Source organism: Talpa occidentalis, unplaced genomic scaffold (genome assembly GCF_014898055.3).
Source record: "Talpa occidentalis isolate TD23 unplaced genomic scaffold, MPIMG_talOcc4v2.1 talOcc4.12, whole genome shotgun sequence".
NCBI classification, from domain to species: domain Eukaryota; kingdom Metazoa; phylum Chordata; class Mammalia; order Eulipotyphla; family Talpidae; genus Talpa; species Talpa occidentalis.
In genome coordinates, this window is record NW_023601212.1 from 96,525,942 (window position 1) to 96,547,786 (window position 21,845).

Below are 21,845 nucleotides of genomic sequence, written 5' to 3' on the forward strand. Positions count from 1 at the left end.
GGAGTTAAGGTTGCATGTTGGGTCGTGAATCAGCTGACCCTGAGAAAGGGAGATTACCCTGTCATATCTGAACTGCCCTAAAAGTGGACTCAGGAGGCCAAGAGCGGTGCAAGAGTGATGCAGTGTGAGAACCTGTCTGGTCATGGCTGGCTCTGAAGGTGCAAGGAATGTGGGGGCCTCCCGAAGCTAGAAAAGGCAAGAAAGTGGTAGGTTCCTCTCCTGGATTCTCCAGAAGCAACCAACCCTGCTAGCGCCTTGATTTTAGCACTGTGAGAACCACTCCACTTTGGACTTCTGTCCTAGAGAACTGTAAGATAAATTTGCGTTTTAAGTTATTAAATTTGGTAATTTTTACCTTAGAAACAAAAAACAAATGTAATCACATGCCAATGACTGAGGAGGTGAGCTGGGAACACAGGACTGCGTTACCCATGCACCTCTGCTCTCCCTGGATGGAGCTAGTGGCACAGTATGGACACTTCTGCCTCCTGGCCTTGTCCCGTGATACGGCTTTAAATAGAACACTTCTCTCTAGTCATTATCCACCTTCCTGATTTCTCAAGGCCTAGCTGCAGTCCTGTGGGATGGATAAATATTGTCTGCCTAGCATGAGGCCTGGCAGATTGGGAACATTGAATGGAGGGAGATTCTATACCACTTGCTCCCTTTTTGGAATTCCTGTTGGGCTAGTAAGCCAGGCTCACATTTAGCTACCAGTATTGTTTTCTAATTTTACCTTGAACTTTCATGGTCTCTTCCTTATACAAGGTTCCTGTGGGCAGGGGCCGACTCTTCTGGATAAATTACTTTCATGGCTAGTGTCTGTGTGTATGGCCCATCCGCTCACCCTTCAATCTGGTCTTTAGGTCCCTCACCAGTGAGATAAGGGAGCTTTGCCCAAATTACCTCTAAGAACACTTCAGCTTGAATGCATTTTCCAGGGCCTCCCTGGTGGTGCCAGGAGTTAAGCGTCAGAGCTATGAAGCTGTCCGCAGCCACTGCATCACGAGTTCAATCCCTAGCCAGGGAGCTGATCCACATGGTGCAGCAGACTCTCCTGTCTTCGCCCACTGCTCCCCTCAGCAGTGTATTTCAGTCAGTCCCGCCCATTCTGCTCCCCACTCTGTCTCTGGTGAATCCTCTCACCACCACCACCTCCAACTTCTGGCCTACACCCCAGCTCTTTTATGCATAAATTAAAAAAAAATGCATTTGCCTTGGCTTGTTTTTGTGGGCAAGAGCTAAGAATTGTTTTCTGTTTGTGAAGCACTGTTTGAAGGAAAGAGCCTATGACCCTGTGCTAGAGGGAGTTCAGAGCAAATATGTTTCTTCTATGAAGTCCTTCCTTCCCTGTGGGTGTAAAGGGGGATGTAATCGAAATTCCTATGAGGGAAATCTTTGAGTGGGTCCTTTTAATGCGCTTTTTGGTTAAGTGAGAACGGATGGTATGCTTCCTGTCCTGTGTGAGGCACTGCATGTGTTGCTGTGTAGCTTATTTGGAACCACTTCTCTTTCCTGCCTCCCTAACTCACAGGAAGAAAAATCATGAGGGAGTTTCATGTTTATTTTGTAGCGTTTGGGCAAACTCCAGAGTGCGTGTCGTGTCTGTGGTGCCCAAGTGCAGATTTTTTCTAGATCAATGCTTTGTGCTTTCCGTTAAGGATTTTGAAAACCTCAAAGTCACTTTTCTAGGAAAAAATGCAGTAGCTCTAGTTCCTACATTGCAAAAAACCTTTCTTCAGTCGCTTCATTTCTTTGAGGTGTTTTCACTTTGATGAATGTCTTTGTCACTGGAAATGTGTGAAATCCTCATCCAGTGGCTGATCATGAATCGCCGCGTAATGCCAAGTGACCCTGAGGCGGTGCCGGAGCACTTTTTTGTCATCCTGTGGCTCTCCTTTTTCTTCCATGTCTAAAGCCTTGGCCAGAGAGTGGGAAAGCAGAAATTAATAAAAATGATCTGAACATGCACAACAATTCTTGCTCTTTCTGGAATGTTTGAGAACTTTAACATCCTGCCTCACTAAAGTAGTTCCTGCCTTGGTGTGTGTGTTCTGAGCCCTATTGCTGAACTGAAATTTTAATATTAAAAATTGAATTTAATGCAAATGGTTTTAAGCAAAATAGTTGATAATTCCAACCTTATGCAAAAGGCCAAAACCTAAAAACCTTGATGCATACCAGAGAGATCAAAGTGAGCCCCATGAATTTGAGTGGAAACCACATAGAATTTCAGGTCCTTCCATTCTCGATGCGTCCTTGGTGGTTGCCATGAGGTAAATGGTGACAGTGGGGTATGGGGTCAATGGGAAGCTGTGCCTGGGGGTGTGGGGGAGCAGGGGGAGCATTCTCTTAGTGGCAGAGGAGAGCTGAGCCTCATGAAAGATAGTAAGGGGGTACATCACACACGCATGGGTGCCAAGTATAGATGAACTTCAATGGATCGAAGCGAGGCCTGTCCCACCCAAAGCACACCCGTGAGCTAGCATGGAGGTGTCAGTGGCCTCGACCTGTGTCCTGCATGGGCACGACGCAATGGGCCTAGATGTTGGTTGTGTGTGCGGTCCATTGGCTTGCAGCTGAGGGACCCAGGACCACAGGCTCAGCACCTTTGAGGCAAGCAGCCAACAGGTGAGTCTGCCTGTTGTGGTCACCTTGACCTAGTTTCCTTTACAACCAGCTTCAGAAATCCCTCGGTAATGATTTCTTGTACCCAGATGTTCTTTCAAGATCTGGTCTCACAGGGGTCTTCTGACACCCTCACTAGCCGGTTAGTGGATGCTTTAAACTGGCCAGCTAACAGAGCTTATTGAGTTTTTATTATTATTAATTAAATAGAATTATGCTGCTTTAACCTTTTTTTTTTTTTTTGGTGGGAGAAGGGAGAGCATTATTTCTGAATTTATTTAACAAATTCAAAGTCTTAATTATAATATTGAAGTGTATTTACTTTTAAGACAAAATAGTTCATTTTATAATGCAAGAACCCTTGTTGTAGAAAGCCTGGGGGCCCTGCTTAACCGAGAATGTTCTTAATACGGATACGAAGTGTCGCTTTCTTGCATCGTTCTTACTCTATAACCTTGCTCTGCTAATTTTTTTAAAGTATTTTTATACACACGAGTTGCCTCGTAGGATTTCTGCTCTGGAAGAACTTAAATAGATGGGTGGTTTTTGTAAAGTTCTCCACGTGTGAAGAATAGTGTGAAATTGCTGCCTGAGAGTGTGCAGCAGAGTCCGCTCTGCACAGACCTCCTGTCCGTTCTCACTGATGCTGCTGAACAGGCTTTTGAATGGCCCCTTTCAGCTTCTGGAGCACGCTGTTGCTTCCTACTCCTCTGTTCCAAGAAATCACGCTGGTGACTTTGGCAGACTATCAAATGGATTTCCTCTCATTTTGGTTTTGACCGTCCATCAAGATCCAGCCCTCTCCTGGAGAGTGTTGGCTTTGGGTTCTACCCGTTCATGTCTTCTCTTAAGTTCCTGCTTCTAATCTTACACATTATGGCCTTTTTCTTAAAATTACATTTTGAATTAGTTTCCTTCCAGAAAAGTTGTAGAAGTAGAACAGACTCCCCATATTCCCTGGGGTTCCCCAGTATTAACATCTTATGTAACCATTTGTTACGATACTTTTGTCACAACTAAAAATTAACATTGGCACAATGTTATTAACCGAACTGCAGACCTTATTTGAATTTTGCCAGTGTTTTCATCAGTATGTACTTTTTGTTCCAGGATCTAATCCAGGACCCCACATGGCATATAAGTTTTTCTTTTCTCGTAAGTGTCCTCCAGCCCATACAGTTCTTTACGCTTTCCTGGTCTTTCATCTTGATGCTTTGGAAGAATATGGTCATTGTTTATTTGTTGCTCAATGGGTGTGTCTTAGTTTTGCTCCTGTGTCCTTTGAGTGAGGCCCCATGCTTTCATGAGCCTCTCCACTTCGGGCATGACAAGATGTTTCAGGCTCATCTCGGACTTCTGGCCCCGCTCTGCAATCAGCCTGTCTCCAAGGAGCGCTGGCTGCTTTTATTGAAGAATGGTGTGGAGAACAAGTCCCTGGTGCTGGGCATGCTCTTTGCCGTGAGGTGGCATCACCCTGGGGCCTCTCAGCAGGCTGTGCTAGGACGTCTGTGTGCTTGTACCCACGCAGAGGCACGCTTCTGTGGGTCTGTATCGTGTGTGTATGTGTGTGTGTATGAGAAAATTCCTCCTAATTCCATCTTCACACCACAGGGTTCAGTGTAGCTTTCCCCTTTCCCCCTGCCCCGAGCACTCTGGCACTCACTGTCTTCAGTGTGGCAGGATCCAGTCCCTCCAGCTTCCTCCCGCCCCGTCACTGTGCTGCAGTCGTTGTGCACGCGGAGGTCTCCTCGGCAGTGCTGGGGCTTGCGCGGCTGTCCTCCGCTGGTGGGGTTCACGGGTGGTTTAGCTTTTGAATATGAGGAAACTGACACATGGCTGTGGTTCTGAAGCCCAAACAAGAGGTCTTATCCCTGTTCTCCAATTCCTGTTCCCCCTCTTCTCACCCTCTGTTGTCCCCCACCCTAGAAGGAACCCATCTCTGATTTCTGATGTGTTTCTTCTGTGTTTCTTTGGTTTGTGCCTTTTTTTAACTCATGGATTCGTATGGAAGATTGTCCAGCATAGCATCAGGGGCACTTCACTTGGGGCAGCCATGCTTCTCTGAGAGAAAGAGGCTCCCTCTGCTGGAACTGGGGGTCCCAGAGTTAAACTGGGCACTCTACATGTTTATATTTTAGCTACTTAGATATAAATTGGTGACATTTAAAGTAATATTTTATTTAATGTCTGTGAATAAAGATGGGAGAATAGGTAAGAACCTGCACCTTCTTATCTGTCCTCTTTTAATACTAAACATTATAGTGATTTTTTTAAATCACACAAATATTATTTACACACACACAGACACACACACATATTCATTTCCTGAGGAAAAAAGATGGTTTCACAACTTAAGAATAAAATCCCCTCTGGTCTCCCCCAACACAAAACTTCTTTCATTGTCCTTTCAGATTATTGACACTTGTGTGGCTGTAGGAAAAAACAAATTACTGTTTTATGAGTGTGAGTTCTATTATTTTTTAACATAAAAGGAATATATCTTTCTTCGGCTTGCCTTTTCACTCACTGCATCTTGAAAACCCATTCGGGTTGGCCTGCTGTGTTGCTTTAAACATCTTCAGAGGACGTCCGGGCGACTGTCTCCCAGGTGACCCAGGCCCGTGGGTGCTCAGCAGTGGTGTGTCCGCTGCCCCCACATGTGCTTGTCATCAGCCCTCAGTTGCTCTCCCAGTTATCTGTGCCTTTTACCTTTTCCAACAACGTATACTTGTTTCTCTGCTGGTCGCCAGTACTTGCTGTGTACTGTAATCTGGAGTAATTTGAGGGTCAAAGGTGGTATTTTGTTTTATTTTCCCTTGAAATTGTTAAGGGTAGGTGGATTCTAATGCATTTGTCAGCCTTTTACATTTCCTTTTCTATGATTTGCCTATTTTTAATTGCTTTCTTTTTCCTACCGAATTGTATGACTTCTTTGTAAATGCTGGTTTCATCCATTTTTATTTTTGACCTCTTACTATATGCCTGAGGTACTGCCATGGGAGCTAGGTCCCAGCAATAAATAAACAAGGCTTCTGGCTTTACAAAACTTTGGAAGAAATCGGACCAAAGGAAATCTGAATAGATTGATAAGATGATAGAGATGTTAATAAGTGCAGTTAATAAATAGGGCGGTGGTAGAGTGAGTGGGGAGGGAGCCCCCAGTTCCCCTTACTGCCCTGGGCAGGCTTCCTGGAGCAGGTGGGTTGGAGCTGTGATCTGAATGGTGAGAAGTAGCCTTGGACATGTGCCTGGGCCCCCAGGGGGCTGGGGAACAGGAGAGGCCAGGTCAGCATGATGGACACAGCCCACTGGGCTGCTGTCAGAGCCAGTGCTCAGGAGTAAGGAGTAGTGAGGCTTCTTCAGCTCCTCTTCCTTCCCTGGGCAGGCGACGTTACCGAAGAGAACTTTGCTCAGGGGAATTTGTGCATCAAGACTTGCTCAGTGGGTTTGTGGTTGCTCGAAGGCATAGGTCTTTTCTTTAATGCAGAACAATTTTCTGTTTCAGATTACCTAGGAACAGTACGATTTGGGGTTATCACAAATAAACATCTTGCGAAACTGGTATCCTTAGCACACTCTGGAAGTGTGTATTTACATAGACATTTCAACACATCACTTGTAAGTATTTTGAAATCATGTTTATATTAGTGCAGTGGTTCTTAACCTTGTCTAGGTCACAGAGTTCTTTGAGAATTGAATAAAATCTGTGGACACCCTCATGCCTTTTGTGTAAATTGAGAGCACCTGCAACTCCCCTCCTCACGCCCAGCCCCTGCTGAAGAACCTGTGCACTGGCGGGCTCCCGAGTGAACATCTAGAAATTCTTTGTTTATATTCTTAGATTTGGGACCATCCTTGTTAGTTTTCCTTCTTGGATGAAATTGCAGGATTATTCTGGTGGAGAGTCATTGCTTTAGGCCCATGTTCCCAGAAGTTAAGCTTCCACTGAGCCGTGTTCTTTGTTCATTTGTTGCATTTTTCTGAGTAGTGATGTAACACGCTTTCTCCGTAGCTGATGTAATGGACTTTGAAGTTCTTGTCAACTCACAGTGAGAAGCTGATGCCTGTCATACCAGAGTGCCTCAGCTTGCCATTGCCGTCTTGCTCCCTGACTCATCTGCCTTTTGGTGGAATGCCCCCAATTCAGCTAGTTCTGAGCTTTTGACCTGTATCTTGCTTAGTCCTGTGCTTCTGCTCTACTTACTGCTATTCTCTCAATCCCATCAGCGAAGACTTTATTAAGTATTTTCTGACTGTAACTTCATTGACAGTGTCGGTGACTGACCGGTCAAGTGAGAACCAGAGTCCCTGTCCCACTGCCTAGGCCCTCTAGGCCTGTGCCAATCTCATCTTTGGCGGCAGTGCTGGACCTCTTGGGGAACCAGCTAGGGCTCCCCAGCTACTCTGGCTTCTGTCTCTCCAGCAGCCCAAATGTGTGCTTTATTTCTTGCAGTTTATAGTCCAAAACTCAAATGTGTATTTATATTTTCGAAACAGAAATGTTAATTATGATGTTTGAGTATGTTTTTCCAACTCCCACCCTCCACTTGAGATGTACCCCAGGGCTGTCCCCGCCCACCGCTCTCCTTGCCTCTGCGTGTCTTTTGACTCATCTGCTTTTGCTGTTTGTCATTTTCCTTCATCCTTCTTTTACAGCATGCTATCCAACCAGCATACATCATATTAAATTATAGTGAAGGGTAACTGAGGAAGAAATTTAAGTAGATGGAGAAAAGAAGGTAGGACTTGAGAATAACAAAAAAACTACTGGGTTTCCTGCTTTCATCCCATAGTGGTTAGGGCTGGTTGGCTTAGCAGCAGAATTCCTTTTATCAAATGAAATATTATTGAGTATCAGTATACTTTTAAATAAAAGCTGACATTTTTATTATAAGGCAATTTAAATTTCTATGTGTGGGGGGTTAAAATACTTCATTTTGTGGAACCCATGAAGGCACATTTTTGGGAGTTATAATTGAAACCCAGTGATTGATATTATCGGAATATCAAAAGTAATTTTATGTTGACATACTCTGGTTTTCAGAAAACCAGAGCCCCAAATTGGGTGTTGTGTGTTCATCCTGTGCATATGAGGTGTGGCCCATGCCTTGTCCACACTTGTCATGGATTCATTAAAACATGCACTGGGCCTCCTGTGCTGTGCTTAGTGCTGTCGTCCCTGGGTGTCCAGGCAAGCAGAGTGGATACAAACTTCTGGCTCAACAGAGGTTCTGCTGCTGCCATCTAACCAGCTTTTGAGGGACCACGGTCCAAATCTGAGTGACCTTTAACCCTATCATTTCCATTCCCTTAGGTATTTGTCTTTTTTTTTTTTTTTTTTAAGATTTATTTTTTTATGCATATAAGAACGGAGGTACAGGCCAGAGGTGCGGGCAGTGAGAGGATCCACCAGAGACAGAGTGGGGAACAGAACAGGCAGATTGACTGAAATACACTGCTGAGGGGAGCAGCGGGCAAGTCAGGAGAGATCTGCTGCGCCATGTGGGTTGCTCCCTGGCTGGGGATCGAACTCATGGCCACAGAGGCTGCAGTTAGCTTCATAGGTTGCATCTTAACCCTTTGTGCCACCAGGGAGGCCCATATTGGTATTCTATCAAAACCCAACTGTGGCAGCAAACAACCCCCTTTGCACAGGGTGACAGGCCACTATTGATGGCACCAGGCAGAGAGAACTATGTGGTGATAGATGGGTCTGTCACTGAGAGGGGATTTGGGTCTTGTCACTGTTTCACTTTTTTTGCCAACTTGTGAGGAATTGTTCTGTCCAGAGAAGTAGAGCCAGGTCCTGGCGCTGCTTTCAGCCTCATTTTGTGCCTGTGAAGTGGTGGGTTGAAGAAGCCTCTTGGGGGCTGCACTGATGCACTTTGACCTGCCCTGTCTTTTGACCTCTATGCACTTGTCCTTCACAGGTCTTCCCCAGGGAGGTCATCAACTACACAGCCGAGAACATTTATGAGTGGGCCTTAGAGAACCAAGAGACACTTCTCCGATGGCTGCGGCCACATGGCGGCAAGAGTCTCCTGCTGAACAATGAGCTGAAGAAAGGACCAGCACTTTTTTTATTTATACCTTTTAATCCCTTAGCCGAAAGTCATCCTTTAATTGATGAGGTAAGAGCTATATGTTGAAAGGCCTCTCACAGTGGCAGGAAAGCTTCAGTGCCTTGGACTTCCCTCCTGTGACCCTCAGAGGACTTTGCTGCAGGGCTGGCAGCTCAGTTTTGGTGGCCTCACGCCTTTTTCCTGTGAATGGGCTGGAGCGCTTAAGCCTCAAAGAGGATACCTCACAGCCTCTGGGCACGGTTACTGACAGCTGCTTGGGTCTGGGTGAGTGGGAGGGGCTGACATGCCTCTCAAGAGAAGCACTACAACCTTTGGCTGTCAGGGCCTGGCACTGAGGGAATGGGCGGCAACCTGGGCAGGCGTGGCCTAGGAGAGGCCATTGTCATGGGGCGAAGGGTGGTCTTGCCAGCCCCAGCCCCACGGCCAGGAGCAGCAGTGAGCTCGTTGGGATTCCTTGTTCTCTAAAACCTTCCTGCCTTGCATCTAGCCTGAGTACATTTCAGTGTCAGCTGCTCTCAGGAGTCTACCCCGCCTCTTGCCTTTTCTGGGGTGTGAACTAGTTTTATACATGGATCATTTAGAGGCGCGTACAGTAATAACCATCATCAGAGTGCCTGGGATTGCTAAATTGGAATTATTGGGGTTTTATTTTTTTCCTTCATTAAGGATCCCATAATTGGCCAAAACCAATTTCAGACAGTGCACCACTGGCCAGGCTAACCAGACACTGCCTCTCCCAACCCCTGCCCCCAATGCCTGCTGTCTGCCTGCAGGGGCCAGGCTGTGGGACTTCTAGCCCAGGCAGACCCCTCCCTTTACTGCTCTGGAGCAACTTTGTTCAAGTTATTAACCCTGCTGAGGAGCATTCTGAATAAATGATGCCTCCCAGCCCCCCTCCCCCCCCCCCCCCCCCCCGCGCCCACCAGCTCAGAGGAAGAAAGCAGGGAAATGAAATAGCTTTGTTTCTTCCCATCCAATTAAGGAAGAGTTGAAGTCAAAACCTTCATTTCTTTGGAAAATGTTCACTACATATTTTATGAACAAGACACTCTTCCAAATGACTAGGCCTTTACTGTGTCTAATGTTAAGGATTTTAAAGCTCTTTGGAGGATACTTACCTGGCAGGGGAGACTGTGATCATGAAGGTGGTTTTCCCATGGCAAGGCTTATCTATTGAATTCCAGATGTGCTGATCCCTGCCCTGCGATTTTCCCAAGTGTGGGAAACTCAACTGCATCAGAGCCACATTCACACTCTCTCCTGAAAAAAAATGAAAAAGAATAAAGCTCTTTGTAGGAAAGGTGGGGCTTTCAACCAAGATATTAACTATGGTTTTGCATTTTTACTTTAACTTTTAAAGTTTCCTTCTGGAGAATTGTGTATTGAGCACATCAGGGCCCAGGGTGTGTGGTGTGTTATGACAGGCGTCCAGTTCTCTGTTGAGGGGTGGTGAGAGGGCAGCCTGCTTTCCACACTTTGTCTCTGCTGAGTGTCTTTCCCCATCTTCCCAAAGTGCCCCATCTAGGGTCTGGCCTTCTTTTCCTCGGGGTTTATAATGTCCTTGCAAGATGGATGAATTCCTTTAACCTCAGCATGTGGATGCCGTGTTAAAACCCAGCCCATCTCTTAGCAGAATTGTGGATCACTTACTGTCTAGTTCATTGCCCTCTCCTTTCAGGTCAGTTTAGCAAGTGTTGTTTGAGGCTCTGCCAGTGAGCCACAGGAGAGACAGATAGAGAAGGCGCAGCCTTGGTCTTCTGCTCTCAGGGGCTTGCTGACAGGGGAGAGCCTGCTTGTGAGTCAGGACAGAGGAAGGTAACCCAAACCAAGGTCAGGAGGAACTGGAGGTGGGAGCTCTGTCCCAGGAAGCCGAGGGCTTGGCAGGGGTGGGGCTAGGAGAGGCTTTGAGTAGGGTGAGGATTTAATCTTGACGGATGGAGAGAAATCTAAGGGTAGGGAGAACCTGAGCTAAGACAGGAGGCATGGGCTGGGGAAGTGGCAGCAGTTTAGGTTAGGAAATAGGAGGGGTTGTATGTTTTCATGAAGAGCTGATTGGAGAGACCCAGGGAGAACCTTGGGAGGAGAGGGCCTTGGGTGCTCCTCTGATGTCAGGGTTAATCTGGCCATCTAAGTCTTGGTGACAACACAGCCTGTGTCACAGTTGCTCAAGTTTTCTGGCAGCAGTGTTCTAGAAGGGAGAAGTAGTAAGCACCTGAGCTTAGATGGTGGAGGGAATGGGATATAAGGTATGGGACCAGGGGAGTAGTGACGCAGTGACCAGAGATGACAGAGTGTCAGAGTTGGGAGTGGGGTGCACCAGGTGCACAGGTGAGTCTAAACTCATCAGCTCCTTGACCATGAGTTTGGAGCCTTTAGCCTGATTTTTCCATTCCTGCCCTTGGGCCTAATTTAGGGCAGAAAGTTGAGGAAGCTTACATTGGTGGGGAAGAGGTGACGGCAGAGCATAGGTGGGAGAGTGTGTGCTCGCCAGGCAAGGGTGTTAGGGGCAGCTGCAGGGGGGAATGTAGCAGGGTCAGCCGGAGACCACGGGGCAGATACCACACCCTGAGCTCCAGCATCGGGCAGCTGCTCGACACTCCTAGCACCTCTGGAAAAGCACAGCCATCCACAGCGCCAGCCCAATAACCCCTGGTGTGTTAGATCTGAAGAGGTCTCGAGGCATCTCGGTGTGCTTAACACTTGCAGTGCCCAAGTCTATGTTCTCAGCTTTTTGGGCATTGCTTTGAGGCAGGCGTGTGCGTCCTGAGAAGACGTGGCTGGCTCCTTCAGAATTACACATATCTCTGATGAAAGAAAATGGAAGGAAGTATTTGCAGTGCAAACATTTGAAGCTGTTTGCCAAATTATCCCTATTAGTTCACATGAAATTAAATATGACATCAAGTTACTCATATACAGGATGCAATTCCAGTTGAGTTTTCACAACTGCCTGTTATGCAAAAGGAATATAAAACCCATTTGATTTATAGGAGAAAAATAAGAATTTGTCACTCTTCAAGAGCATTATTATAAGAAAATAAAAAGCATTTTCTTTAATTAAAAATACCCTTTTATGACTGCTTGAGAGATATTAAAAATGAAAGTGAGGGCCTCCCTAGTAACCTAGGAGTTAAGTCTCAGCTTTATCAGAGGCCTGAGTTCGATCCCTGGCCAGGGAGCTGACCCACATGGCGCAGCAGACCTCTCCTGTCTCACCTGCTGCTCCCCTCAGCTGTGTATTTCAGTAGATCCGCCTGTTCTACTCCCCACTCTGTCTCTAGTGAGTCCTTTCACTCCTCGTACTCTGGCCAATACCCCAGTTCTTCTATGCCAATGTAAATAAATAGAATCCTTTTTTTTAAGATTTATTTATTCATGCATACAAGAGCTGGGGTATAGGCCAGAGATGCCGGGGAGGAGGGGGGTGGGTAAGAGGATTCATCAGACACAGAGTGGGGAACAGAACAGGCAGACTGACTGAAATACACTGCTGAGGGGAGCAGCAGGCGAGACGGGAAAGGTCTGCTGCGCCATGTGGGTAGCTCTCTGGCCGGCCGGGGATCGAACTCGTGCTGCAGAGGCTGTGGATTGCTTCATAGTGTGGTGCTTAACCCCTTGCGCCAATAGGGAGGCCCAAATAAATAGAATCTTAAAGAAAGAAAAAGAATGAAAGCAATAAGGAAGATTTTTTAGTGATTTTGGTTGAACAAATCACTAAATGTACTCCTACTTGGACTTTTTATTGACACACTACAGTAAATTCTTGGATTTTGGTGATTTTTTTGGAGGGCAAGTGAAAATCTACAATTGGGTCTTTGAATAGGAAGTAGTACCAAGATGGGGCTAGAGGGCAGTGGACTTTCTATTCTGTGTGAAAAGACTGAGATGTTTTTATGGGGGTGAGGGGGAACACTGGCTTATCTTCTAAAATGACTTTTTTTTTAGTGCGTAAGAACGATTCCAACTGTTTTTCTGTACAAATGCATCTGTCTTGCGTTAACTCTATATAAATATTATGTGTTACAAAATTGGGGGCTCTTTTTAAAATTGGAAATGCACTCATTACATGGTTTTTACACATAGACACGTGTGTGTGCACACACTCACTTGAACAAAACAAAATCCCCACTGACTAAACACTTTTTAATTAAGCGTGGCGACATTTGATCCAAGTCAACACACAATTCTGTTTTAGAGTGAATGCCTTTGGATTATAACAATTGGCTCGTCATTCTCAGGAAACTGGCATGGGGGTGGGTAGTGAGAGACACTGAGTTTGAAATAGAGTCTTGGATGAAGTATAAATCTAAATGGCTTGTGAAATGATCTGAGAGCAGAGCGTGTGATTGTTGACATACAGTTGTTCACCTGGTGTGTGTGCTGAGTGACGAGGTCCCTGGCCCTGTGCTAGGATCAGGGGATAGCGGGATAAATCAAAAGTGATCCCTGCCTGTGAGTGCCCCTTAGCTTGTGGGCATCTCAGCAGGCACCTGGAAGACGGGGAGGGAGAGCAGAAGGGAAGGGATTGCTTCTAGGAAGCTGCCAACATAGAACCCATAACTCTTCCCAGGGCAGGAGCCGGGGATTGACTGCTGAAGCAGCCAGCCTGGGAGGTCTCGGAACAGGACTGAGGTCTGGGCCAGGCCTGCGGAGGCGTGGGGTTGGAGAGGGCCTGGCCTGGTTCAGGAGGGAGAGGCGAGAATGGAAGAGCAGCTGTGGGCCGGATCGTAGGTTTTATTTTCCAGGTAGTAGGGAACTGTCAAGAATCATTTGGTGGAATCTCATGCATATGTTGTGTTTTTTAAAATAAACAGTGGCCGTGTGGAGGCTCAGGTAGGTAGGGAGAGGAAACGGTGGTCTGGTGATTGAGAGCCCATCTGGAGGGGAACGAGGGACATGCTGCATGCCGAAGCTGGACCCACCGGGTGTGAGCGGTGCCGTGACGCAGAGGAAGCTGCAGAGCCACCGAGCTTTCTGATTTGTTGATCCTGTTTTCCCAGAGAGGGGGTCCTGGAGGAGGAGGAAGTTATAGGGGAAACAGTGGGTGACTCTGATGGGAACAGGTTGAAGATGTAGCCTCCTGTTGGGGAGCGGGGGGCATTTACTTAGTAACATAAATACTGTGAGGTATTTTGATCCATGTGAAGGTATTTCTTCACCTTAGACCATTAGGGTGAAAAAAAGACTTCGTAAGGAAGAGTTTTAAACTTATAAAAGAAAGTGCACTTGGCTGGGAGTTGAAAGATTTAAATTCTGTTCCCGGTTCTTGCATGGCCCAGCTGTATCTTGGGGTGAGCCGCCGCACCCCTGGGCTTCATTTTTGTCCCACAGTCGCCTTAGACACTGTGTCTCTAAACAGTGGGTGCACGCTGCTAATGGTGTGACACCTTCTGAAAACCAGCTGGGCCTCTTTGTGAATAGGTTTTTGGTATGACCGCCTCCTGGCTGAGGTGTGCTTCTGACCAGGGTTCCTTCTGGTGGATCAGACGAGTAGCTTTCCAAGTCCCTCCACTGTGGGCTCCACCCCCGCCCCCAGCACCTCTCATCAGCTCTACCACCCCCTCCCCCCCCCCCCCACACACACCTCTCACCAGCTCCGCCCTGTGTTTCAGATCACCCAAGTGGCCTTGGAGTACAACAACTGTCACGGGGACCAGGTAGTGGAGCGGCTCCTGCAGCACCTGCAGCGCGTGGACGCCCCGCTCTTCAACTCTCTGGCCCCCGAGCCCCCAGCCCAGCGGCCCGAGCCGCCACTGATCACAGCATCGCCCTGCTGCAACACGGTGGTGCTGCCCCGGTGGCACTCCATCTCTAGGACCCACAACGTCTGCGAGCTGTGTGTCAACCAGACAGCCGGGGGCCTCCGGCCCAGCTCGGTCAGCGTGCCACAGTGCAGCTTCTTCCAGATGGCCGCGGCTCTGGATTCTTTCTACCTCAAGGAGCGGACCTTCTACCACGTGGCGTCAGACAGCATGGAATGCCGCAACTTCCTGAGTTCTTACAGCCCCTTCAGCTACTACACTGCATGTTGCAGGACCATAAGCAGGGGTGTGGCGGGCCTCCTGGATTCTGAACCCAGCGTCTTTGAGGCCCCGACCATCGCGCTGTCTTCCCTGGAGAAGAAGTGCGAGGTTGACACGCCAAGCTCCCTTCCTCACATTGAGGAGACCAGGTATCTCTTCCCCGATGTGGACACGAACAGCACAAACTTCACAGGCCTGAGCTGCAGAACCAACAAGACTCTGAACATCTACCTTTTGGATTCCAATTTATTTTGGTTGTATGCAGAGAGGCTGGGTGCCCCAAGCGCCATGCGGGTGAAAGAATTTGCTGCAATTGTTGATGTGAAAGAAGAGTCTCACTATATCTTGGATCCAAAACAAGCTCTCATGAAGTTCACCCTAGGTACTGTAGGCCGTTTGCGTTCCCAGGCTTACTAGGTTATCCTTAGCTTGATCTAGGGAACTTTGATTCTAGAAATCACTGCCTCTGGTGGTGGTATCAGCGCATTAGCTCAGCTCAACTCTTTAGCCTGCAACTGGTCATAATTTTGAAAGAAGTGAATTATGTCTATTAAATGGCACAGAATCCAATTCTGGAGGTCATGTAGCCTTGGGTGGGTGGGTAAGAGCCCAGCTCTGCAGGGTAGCAGTGCCTGCACATATCCATGGCAGGGTGGGTTGCAGTCAGGGTATCAGGCCACTGCCCTGCAGGGTGGTGGAGAGCCATGGAGGGGCTGGTGCAGGTGAGCGTGGCAGCAACTTGTTCTAAAGGAGCTTCTGGCAAAAGCTGTGCAAGTAGTGCCGCCTGCCTGCGGTTCCCTGTCAGGTTTGTGTATCTGTGTTGAGTAATGCTGCTATGACTGACCCTGGGTACCTGGCTTGTGGCTAACTAGTGTCAAGTGCAATTAATGGGTGTTAGTTTGCAAACCAGCAAAAACCCTTTTGGGGGAGGGAGTAAAGCCCCGTTATGGGAAAGCCTTGGAGAGCCTGCCTTTGGGGCTTGGCAGCAGCAGTGAAATGACCCGCACAGTGCTGTTGCCAGGACTTAGCTGACACCCCGATGCACGCACAAGGAAGCAAGCACTCAAAAGCCACGTTAGTTCAGCCTCACTGGAAACCCCGGGTGGAAAGTCAGTGTTTGCCAAGTGGAGACAGAACGAACTTCCTAGGGAAAGGAAACCTTTTATTTTCAAGTACAAGTGAATTCAAAGCCCTTAAGTTAACAGTGCATTTAGCAGTCTCCCTCCAAGTCCTATTCCAGGTGAAACTTGTTTCTTATATTGGACACATTTGAAAAGACTTCTGTAAATGTTGATTCTTTTCTATATCAAATTATATATTAACAGGGTTCCTGAGCATTTGAAGGGACCCTGTGACCAGTCACTTTATGAAGTGCACGCTCGTGTTATGAATTGTTCCTGATTTGTCTTACTACACATTTCAGTGTATTGTGTTTTCTTAAAATGAAACAAGCCTGTAGTTTTAAAGTACCTGTTGACTGGATTTTGGTGAATTCTGTTCAGTTATATGCAAGTGTTCCATGAGCTCATTTGTGTGTTCATTTTGAATTTCAGGGTAATGTGAAAGAAGCCTCCTCCAGATCTTTTTCCGTCCTTGGTATCTACTCTGAAATATCTAGCTTTTGGTTCTCTGTCCTGTAGTTGGGGCCAGGGGTCCTTCTGAAAAACAAAACAAAACCGTGTCATTGCTGACTTGGAAAACTGACTCTCTAGTCAGCTCTCCCGGGGCCATTTCAGAGTTCAGGCTTCATTCAGATTAGGAAAGAATTCTTGGTTTTCTGTTCCCAAGCCAGAGCCAACTAAGTGTTGCTCAGATGCTGATAGTGAATTCTCCTTAGTATCCACATGACAGTCTCCACTCCTCCCTCTCAGCAGCACATGTCATTGTTCACTAGGACCTCAACATGGGGAGAGTTAGAGGACGAAAGAGAAGCGAAACCCAGATTAGTGCTGCCTCAGACGCCACATGGGACGCTGCGGGGGGCAGGGACTGTGGGCTCAACTTAGGTTTTGGATAATTGGTGGGTTCTTTTTATGTATCTTTCCACTAAATATAATTTGAGCTTATTTTTATGAACCTTCTAAGAAAGAATCATGAAGAATTTTAATAAAAGAAACAAAGAAACCCCATAGCTCCTTGTCCTGAAATTAATGAGCACGAGGCCTTGGCAGTCGTACTTAAGGCCTTGGTGTTGCATGGTGAGATCTAGAGGTTGTGGCTGTTGACGATCGATCTCTACAGCCTCAGGTGCCAGTTTGTGGACCAGTCCTGTCAGAGCCAACAGTATAGAATCCCCAGTCTGTCGATTGAGACCATCTAAACTGCCTTGTTTTTATTGCCTAAGTCACTTCTACTGAGTCAGTTCTCAACCTAGCACCTCCCTGGGCAGCTTTGCTCAGGGTTTTGCCAGTAGGTGAAGTGTTAAAAATGTGAAGCTTTTCTAGCTATTAAAATGTCGAGTGTGAAGTAGGCCCGCTCCTCTCCTTATACCTAGACAGAAGTTGATCTCATTTTCTCTTTATTTTCAGAGTCTTTTATTCAAAACTTCAGCATTCTCTACAGTCCCTTGAAAAGGCATCTTATTGGAAGTGACTCCGCCCAGTTCCCTTCTCAGCATTTAATCACTGAAGTGACAACTGATACCTTTTGGGAAGTGGTCCTTCAAAAGCAGGTATGGACTTGTGAGAGAGGCAAAAATCAGGCCCTATATCCCTAAGAAAATAATTTGCAAAGAAAGCTGCAATGGTTGGGGTGAGTGGTTGAGTTTTGATGTACAGAAGGTTGACCTCACGGCAATCTTACCATGAAACATGCAGAGACGACAGGGTGGCTTTCTAGTTGCCAAAAGTCTTTAAGAAAGTGCGTAATTGGAAAGATCTGAGGGTTACATCTTGCACTGTAATTTCTGGATATAAGCAACGTGTATTGGATGCCTGTGGGTTCTGAGCACAGTGAGGAACCGAGGAGCCTGTTTCCAGGCACCAGTAACAGCCGCCTTCCCCCTCCACAGGATGTCTTGCTGCTCTATTACGCACAGTGGTGTGGCTTCTGTCCATCCCTCAATCACGTCTTTATCCAGCTAGCTCGTCTCCTGCCTGCGGACACCTTCACTGTGGCCAGGTAAGGAAGCGCTTGGGGCTCTGTGCCTGTCTTCACCCTTCCTTACAGCTTAGCCCTACGGTTCTCGGGGTTGTCCCATTTTCTATGAACCTGGGGTAAGACTTGGTTGAATTGTCTGCTTACACCTTAAGCACAACCTCATCAAAACCAGTTTTCCTGTTGAATTTTGAATGTTCCTCCTGTGACGTTGCATGTGTGTGGTCCTGAGTGAATTCATGGGGCCAGGGGGTGCAGTTCTGTGGGAGGACAGCAGACCTGGCTGCCATGCAGCCCTCTGGTGGCCCAGCTCTTAGAACACTGAGGGAAGGGGCTGAGGTGCTGCCCCCCTGCCCTGGAGCACCAGCAGCGCATCTCCCCACCAGGTGCAACTGTCACTCCCCTTGATTCCTGCAGTTCAGAGGTGATGTTGGTTGCCGTCCGTGAGTCCTAGTCCGTGACTCCATGGTATTGTATGTGGGCTTTTCAGTAAACAGAAAAAAAAAAAAAATGTATCATTGCTCTGTAGAAACAAAATTCAAATGAAGAGTTTTAAAAGATAAAGTAATGGGGGGAGGGGAGGATAAGGTAATAAGCGGATTTGGGGGAGAAATTGTTTAGATTTAAGCTATTTTCTTCCCCCGCCTCCTCCCCACAAACCCTTCGGGACAGACTTAGAATTACTTATTAAAGATCCAATCATAGAAAAAATACCAGAAGGTAGAACATTGAATTTGTTAGTTCCTTTGGGAGATGGAAATTTTCCAAAATGAAGCAGTTAAAAGAACAATGAAAGGAAGATGAACAGACTCCACTCTAACAACGTGCAGTGGAAATCAAGACTGAAAACAGGCTGAAAAGACAGTAGCTCACCAGTACCTGTGCCGCGTGTGCGGAGTTACGATGCCAGCACGTTTCTGACTGAGTCCTCAGAACGCTCAGCGGCGGTGTGATCCACTCTTTTTTTTTCTGTCTGATGGATTTGGTTTTTTTATTTTATATATTTTTTACATCATTTTTCATTTTTGTACAATGTATGCAGTCTTAATTGAGGAAACTGAGGCACAGAGAGATGAAGTAACTGGCCCTGTCACATAAGCCTTGACCAAGAGACCAGGACTCAGAATCAGTGTTCATGTTCCAGACCCTGAGAAATTAAGTGGTTTAAGAAGCCACTGAGAGCAGGACGGGTGGGGGGGGAGGGTGTGTGTGTGGAAGGCAGCTGTGACACGACAGGTGTGCTGCGGGTGAGGTGAGGCAACAAGACAGGCCTGTGATGTCCCGCCTGTACAGGGCACTGGGAATAGATTCACAGAGACAGGAAGGCAAGTGTGGGCGCCGGGGAGAGTGGATTGGGGCAGCTTTGGTGCTGTAGGGCGGGGGTTGGGGTGGGGCCACCGAGGCGAAGGCCGCTCAGTGGAGCCGGTGGACTCAGTGGCACTTGCTGACACGTAGGGTGGGGTGCGGTGGGCAGTGTGACGGTGTGTGTTTTACCACCAGAAGGGAAAGGGGAAAGTAGCCAGCCGGGACTCCATGTGAGCAACAAATGAGAAGAGGTTTTTCTGTGCAGGGAGACTGAAAGCAAATGGGGAGGCTGTGGTCTGATAACTGTAAGTTGACACTAGAAAAGTGTCGCTTGCACTTACTAAATGAACAACAGCTTTTATGAGACTGACGCGCTCCCTACTGGCTGAGAAGGCACCCAACAGATGCTTTTGAGTGACCACCTTGTGTTGATGAAGTGGAATTTGCACAGTCAGATGTCGTTGACACAATAAGCAAATTGGCGTAACCTTTTTGAGAAGCATTTTAGCAGTGTTTGCAAGAAATCCCTCCCAGTGTTTGACCCAGTTGCTGTCACTCTGGGGCGCTAAGGAAATAGGGCTTGCAGAGAACCATGTCACGTGGCTTCACCCTGCCCCTGTGTAGAGGAGTGGCCGGTGAATCACAGGTGGGCATTGGGCGGCACCGTCACCCGTTCCCTAGAGCAATGCCCTCCATGCAATTCAGTGAGAAGACGAGTATGTGAAATTCGTGATTTCGGCTCCTAAATGTCAGACAGCCTGAAGAGAAGCCCAGAAAGAAGGCCCAGTTGAGCCCCGTGGGTGTTCACAGGTTCTCCCTTTAATTTCAGTTTGGTCTTTCTTTGAAATAAAAATCAGGAGAAAAAGCATCTGGTCATAGGACACTGTGTTTAACCCACTGTTTTAACACCAGCGCGCCAATGTTCCTGGCTGTCGTGGGCAGGGCCCAGCATGGGTTTATTAGTACAACTGTAAAACCATCAGTTTTCTTAGGCCAGTCTTTACAAAGTAAGCATCAGCTGGGCCTCCCTGGTGGCACAAGGGGTTAAGTCTCAGCACTATCTTGCTATCGGCAGCCCCTGCAGCACAAGTTCAATCCCCTGCCAGGGAGCTACCCACATGGCGCAGCAGACCTCTCCTGTCTCCCCGCTGCTCCCCTCAGCAGTGTATTTCAGTGGATCCACCTGTTCTGTTCCCCACTCTGTCTCTGGTGAGTCCTCTCAGCCCCCCACACCTCTGGTCTACACCCCAGTTCTTATATGCATAAATACATAAAATCTTTTTTTAAAAAAAGTAAATATCAGCTTTTTGGACCAATGCATGGCACTGGACCCCTTCCTCCCATTATACTTTCTCAAAATTTCCATCAAGTTAACGATTAGAAACATTTCCTTCATCTCTAGGCATTGTTTGTGATAATTGACGTGCCTGTACCCTCGCAGCTCACTGAGGGCGGGTCCAGCCTCCCGCCCAGCTCAGCACAGCTGCAGGCAGCCTGCCTGGCCCGGCATCACTGGGCACAGATTTGGTAACTTAGTACCTTGTCATTTTCTGTATTAGGAAATTAAAATCTGCTAAGATTTTAAACACCTCCTTTGGTCTTAGGTCAGATTTACAGAGTATGTATAGCTTTTCTTTTCTAGTTTTCTAGTTTTCTCCCATCTTCAGAGAGGCCTGGTGCATTTTGTGCAGTGATTTCCTTTTTTTAGAACCGACTCAAGGATGGCATGCGTGCCCAGATCCGCCAGGTGTGGCTTTGGAAGTCCTTCTGCACTTTCAGGACATGGCATTTCCATGCAGTAAGCACAGCAGCAGGTGGCAGGTCCTGGCAGCACCAGCACTTCTTGCATGAGGCGTACCTGGCTTCCCCTCGTGGTACAGTCACCACACGGCCCAGAACACACCCAGGCCCCTCGGCTGCAGGGAAGCTGCTTTCAGGTTAGAGCTTCTTGTGCTGATCCTTTGTTCTTTGCCTTTGCCAGGATTGACGTGTCTCAGAATGATCTTCCCTGGGAATTTATGGTTGACCGTCTTCCTACCGTCTTATTTTTTCCCTGCAACAGGTAATTTTTTTCAGTATTTGGGTAGATGGGATTCTTTGGCTGTAAATGAAATGAGTCTGCTGTTTCACAGAAGTGAAATGCGAATCATTGGTGATCACTCAATGATTTTGAATAAAATGTATTGTTCCCATAACGTGCTGTTACGACCCAGAGTGAAAGGGCTTTGCTGTCAGAGTCGAGGGTGGCGGTGCTCTTTGCGGCATGTTGCCTTCCCAGAGTTGTGTTGTGTACGCGAATGTGAAGGTGGCCATCGGAACACCTTCATTTTCTTGATCTAGTGAGCACACGGTGGGTGCAAAGCTTGACTGCAGAGAATCCCGTCCTTCCTATGGGGCAGAACAGCTGCCCCCCCACCCCCACCCTCCCGTGAGCTGCACTTCTCTGTGCATCATTTCTCAACGGGCCCCTCCGACAGCTTCTTCACCCCCTTGCAGGGAGGGAACGAAACTCTTCTACCCACATTGCCCCTGTCCTGGGGTCCACACAGCTCTCCCCAAGTGTGTAGATGCCTGTGGATGTCCACCCCAGGTTGCCACCCTGATCCTTTACGTTTGTCTAAGTGGCGCCCCACAGGCGGTGATGGCGGCAGCCGCAGGGGTGTGGGCTGCGCAGTCAGTGGGTGCGGATGAGGATGTTTCCGTAGAAACG

At 47.6% G+C, this 21,845-nt stretch overlaps 1 protein-coding gene and 1 pseudogene across 1 annotated transcript in view; both read left to right on the forward strand.

The window, feature by feature from the left end:
* Positions 1-21,845, forward strand: part of TXNDC11 (thioredoxin domain containing 11) — a 55,925-nt gene that overhangs the window by 29,671 nt on the left and 4,409 nt on the right. Inside the window, exons 6-11 of the mRNA XM_037507592.1 lie at positions 6,134-6,246; positions 8,559-8,759; positions 14,324-15,116; positions 17,263-17,405; positions 17,745-17,854; positions 21,117-21,197. Of these exons, the coding sequence (XP_037363489.1) occupies positions 6,134-6,246; positions 8,559-8,759; positions 14,324-15,116; positions 17,263-17,405; positions 17,745-17,854; positions 21,117-21,197 (1,441 nt within the window). The remainder of the gene's footprint in view (positions 1-6,133; positions 6,247-8,558; positions 8,760-14,323; positions 15,117-17,262; positions 17,406-17,744; positions 17,855-21,116; positions 21,198-21,845) is intronic.
* Positions 9,822-9,954, forward strand: LOC119242488 (U1 spliceosomal RNA; annotated as a pseudogene).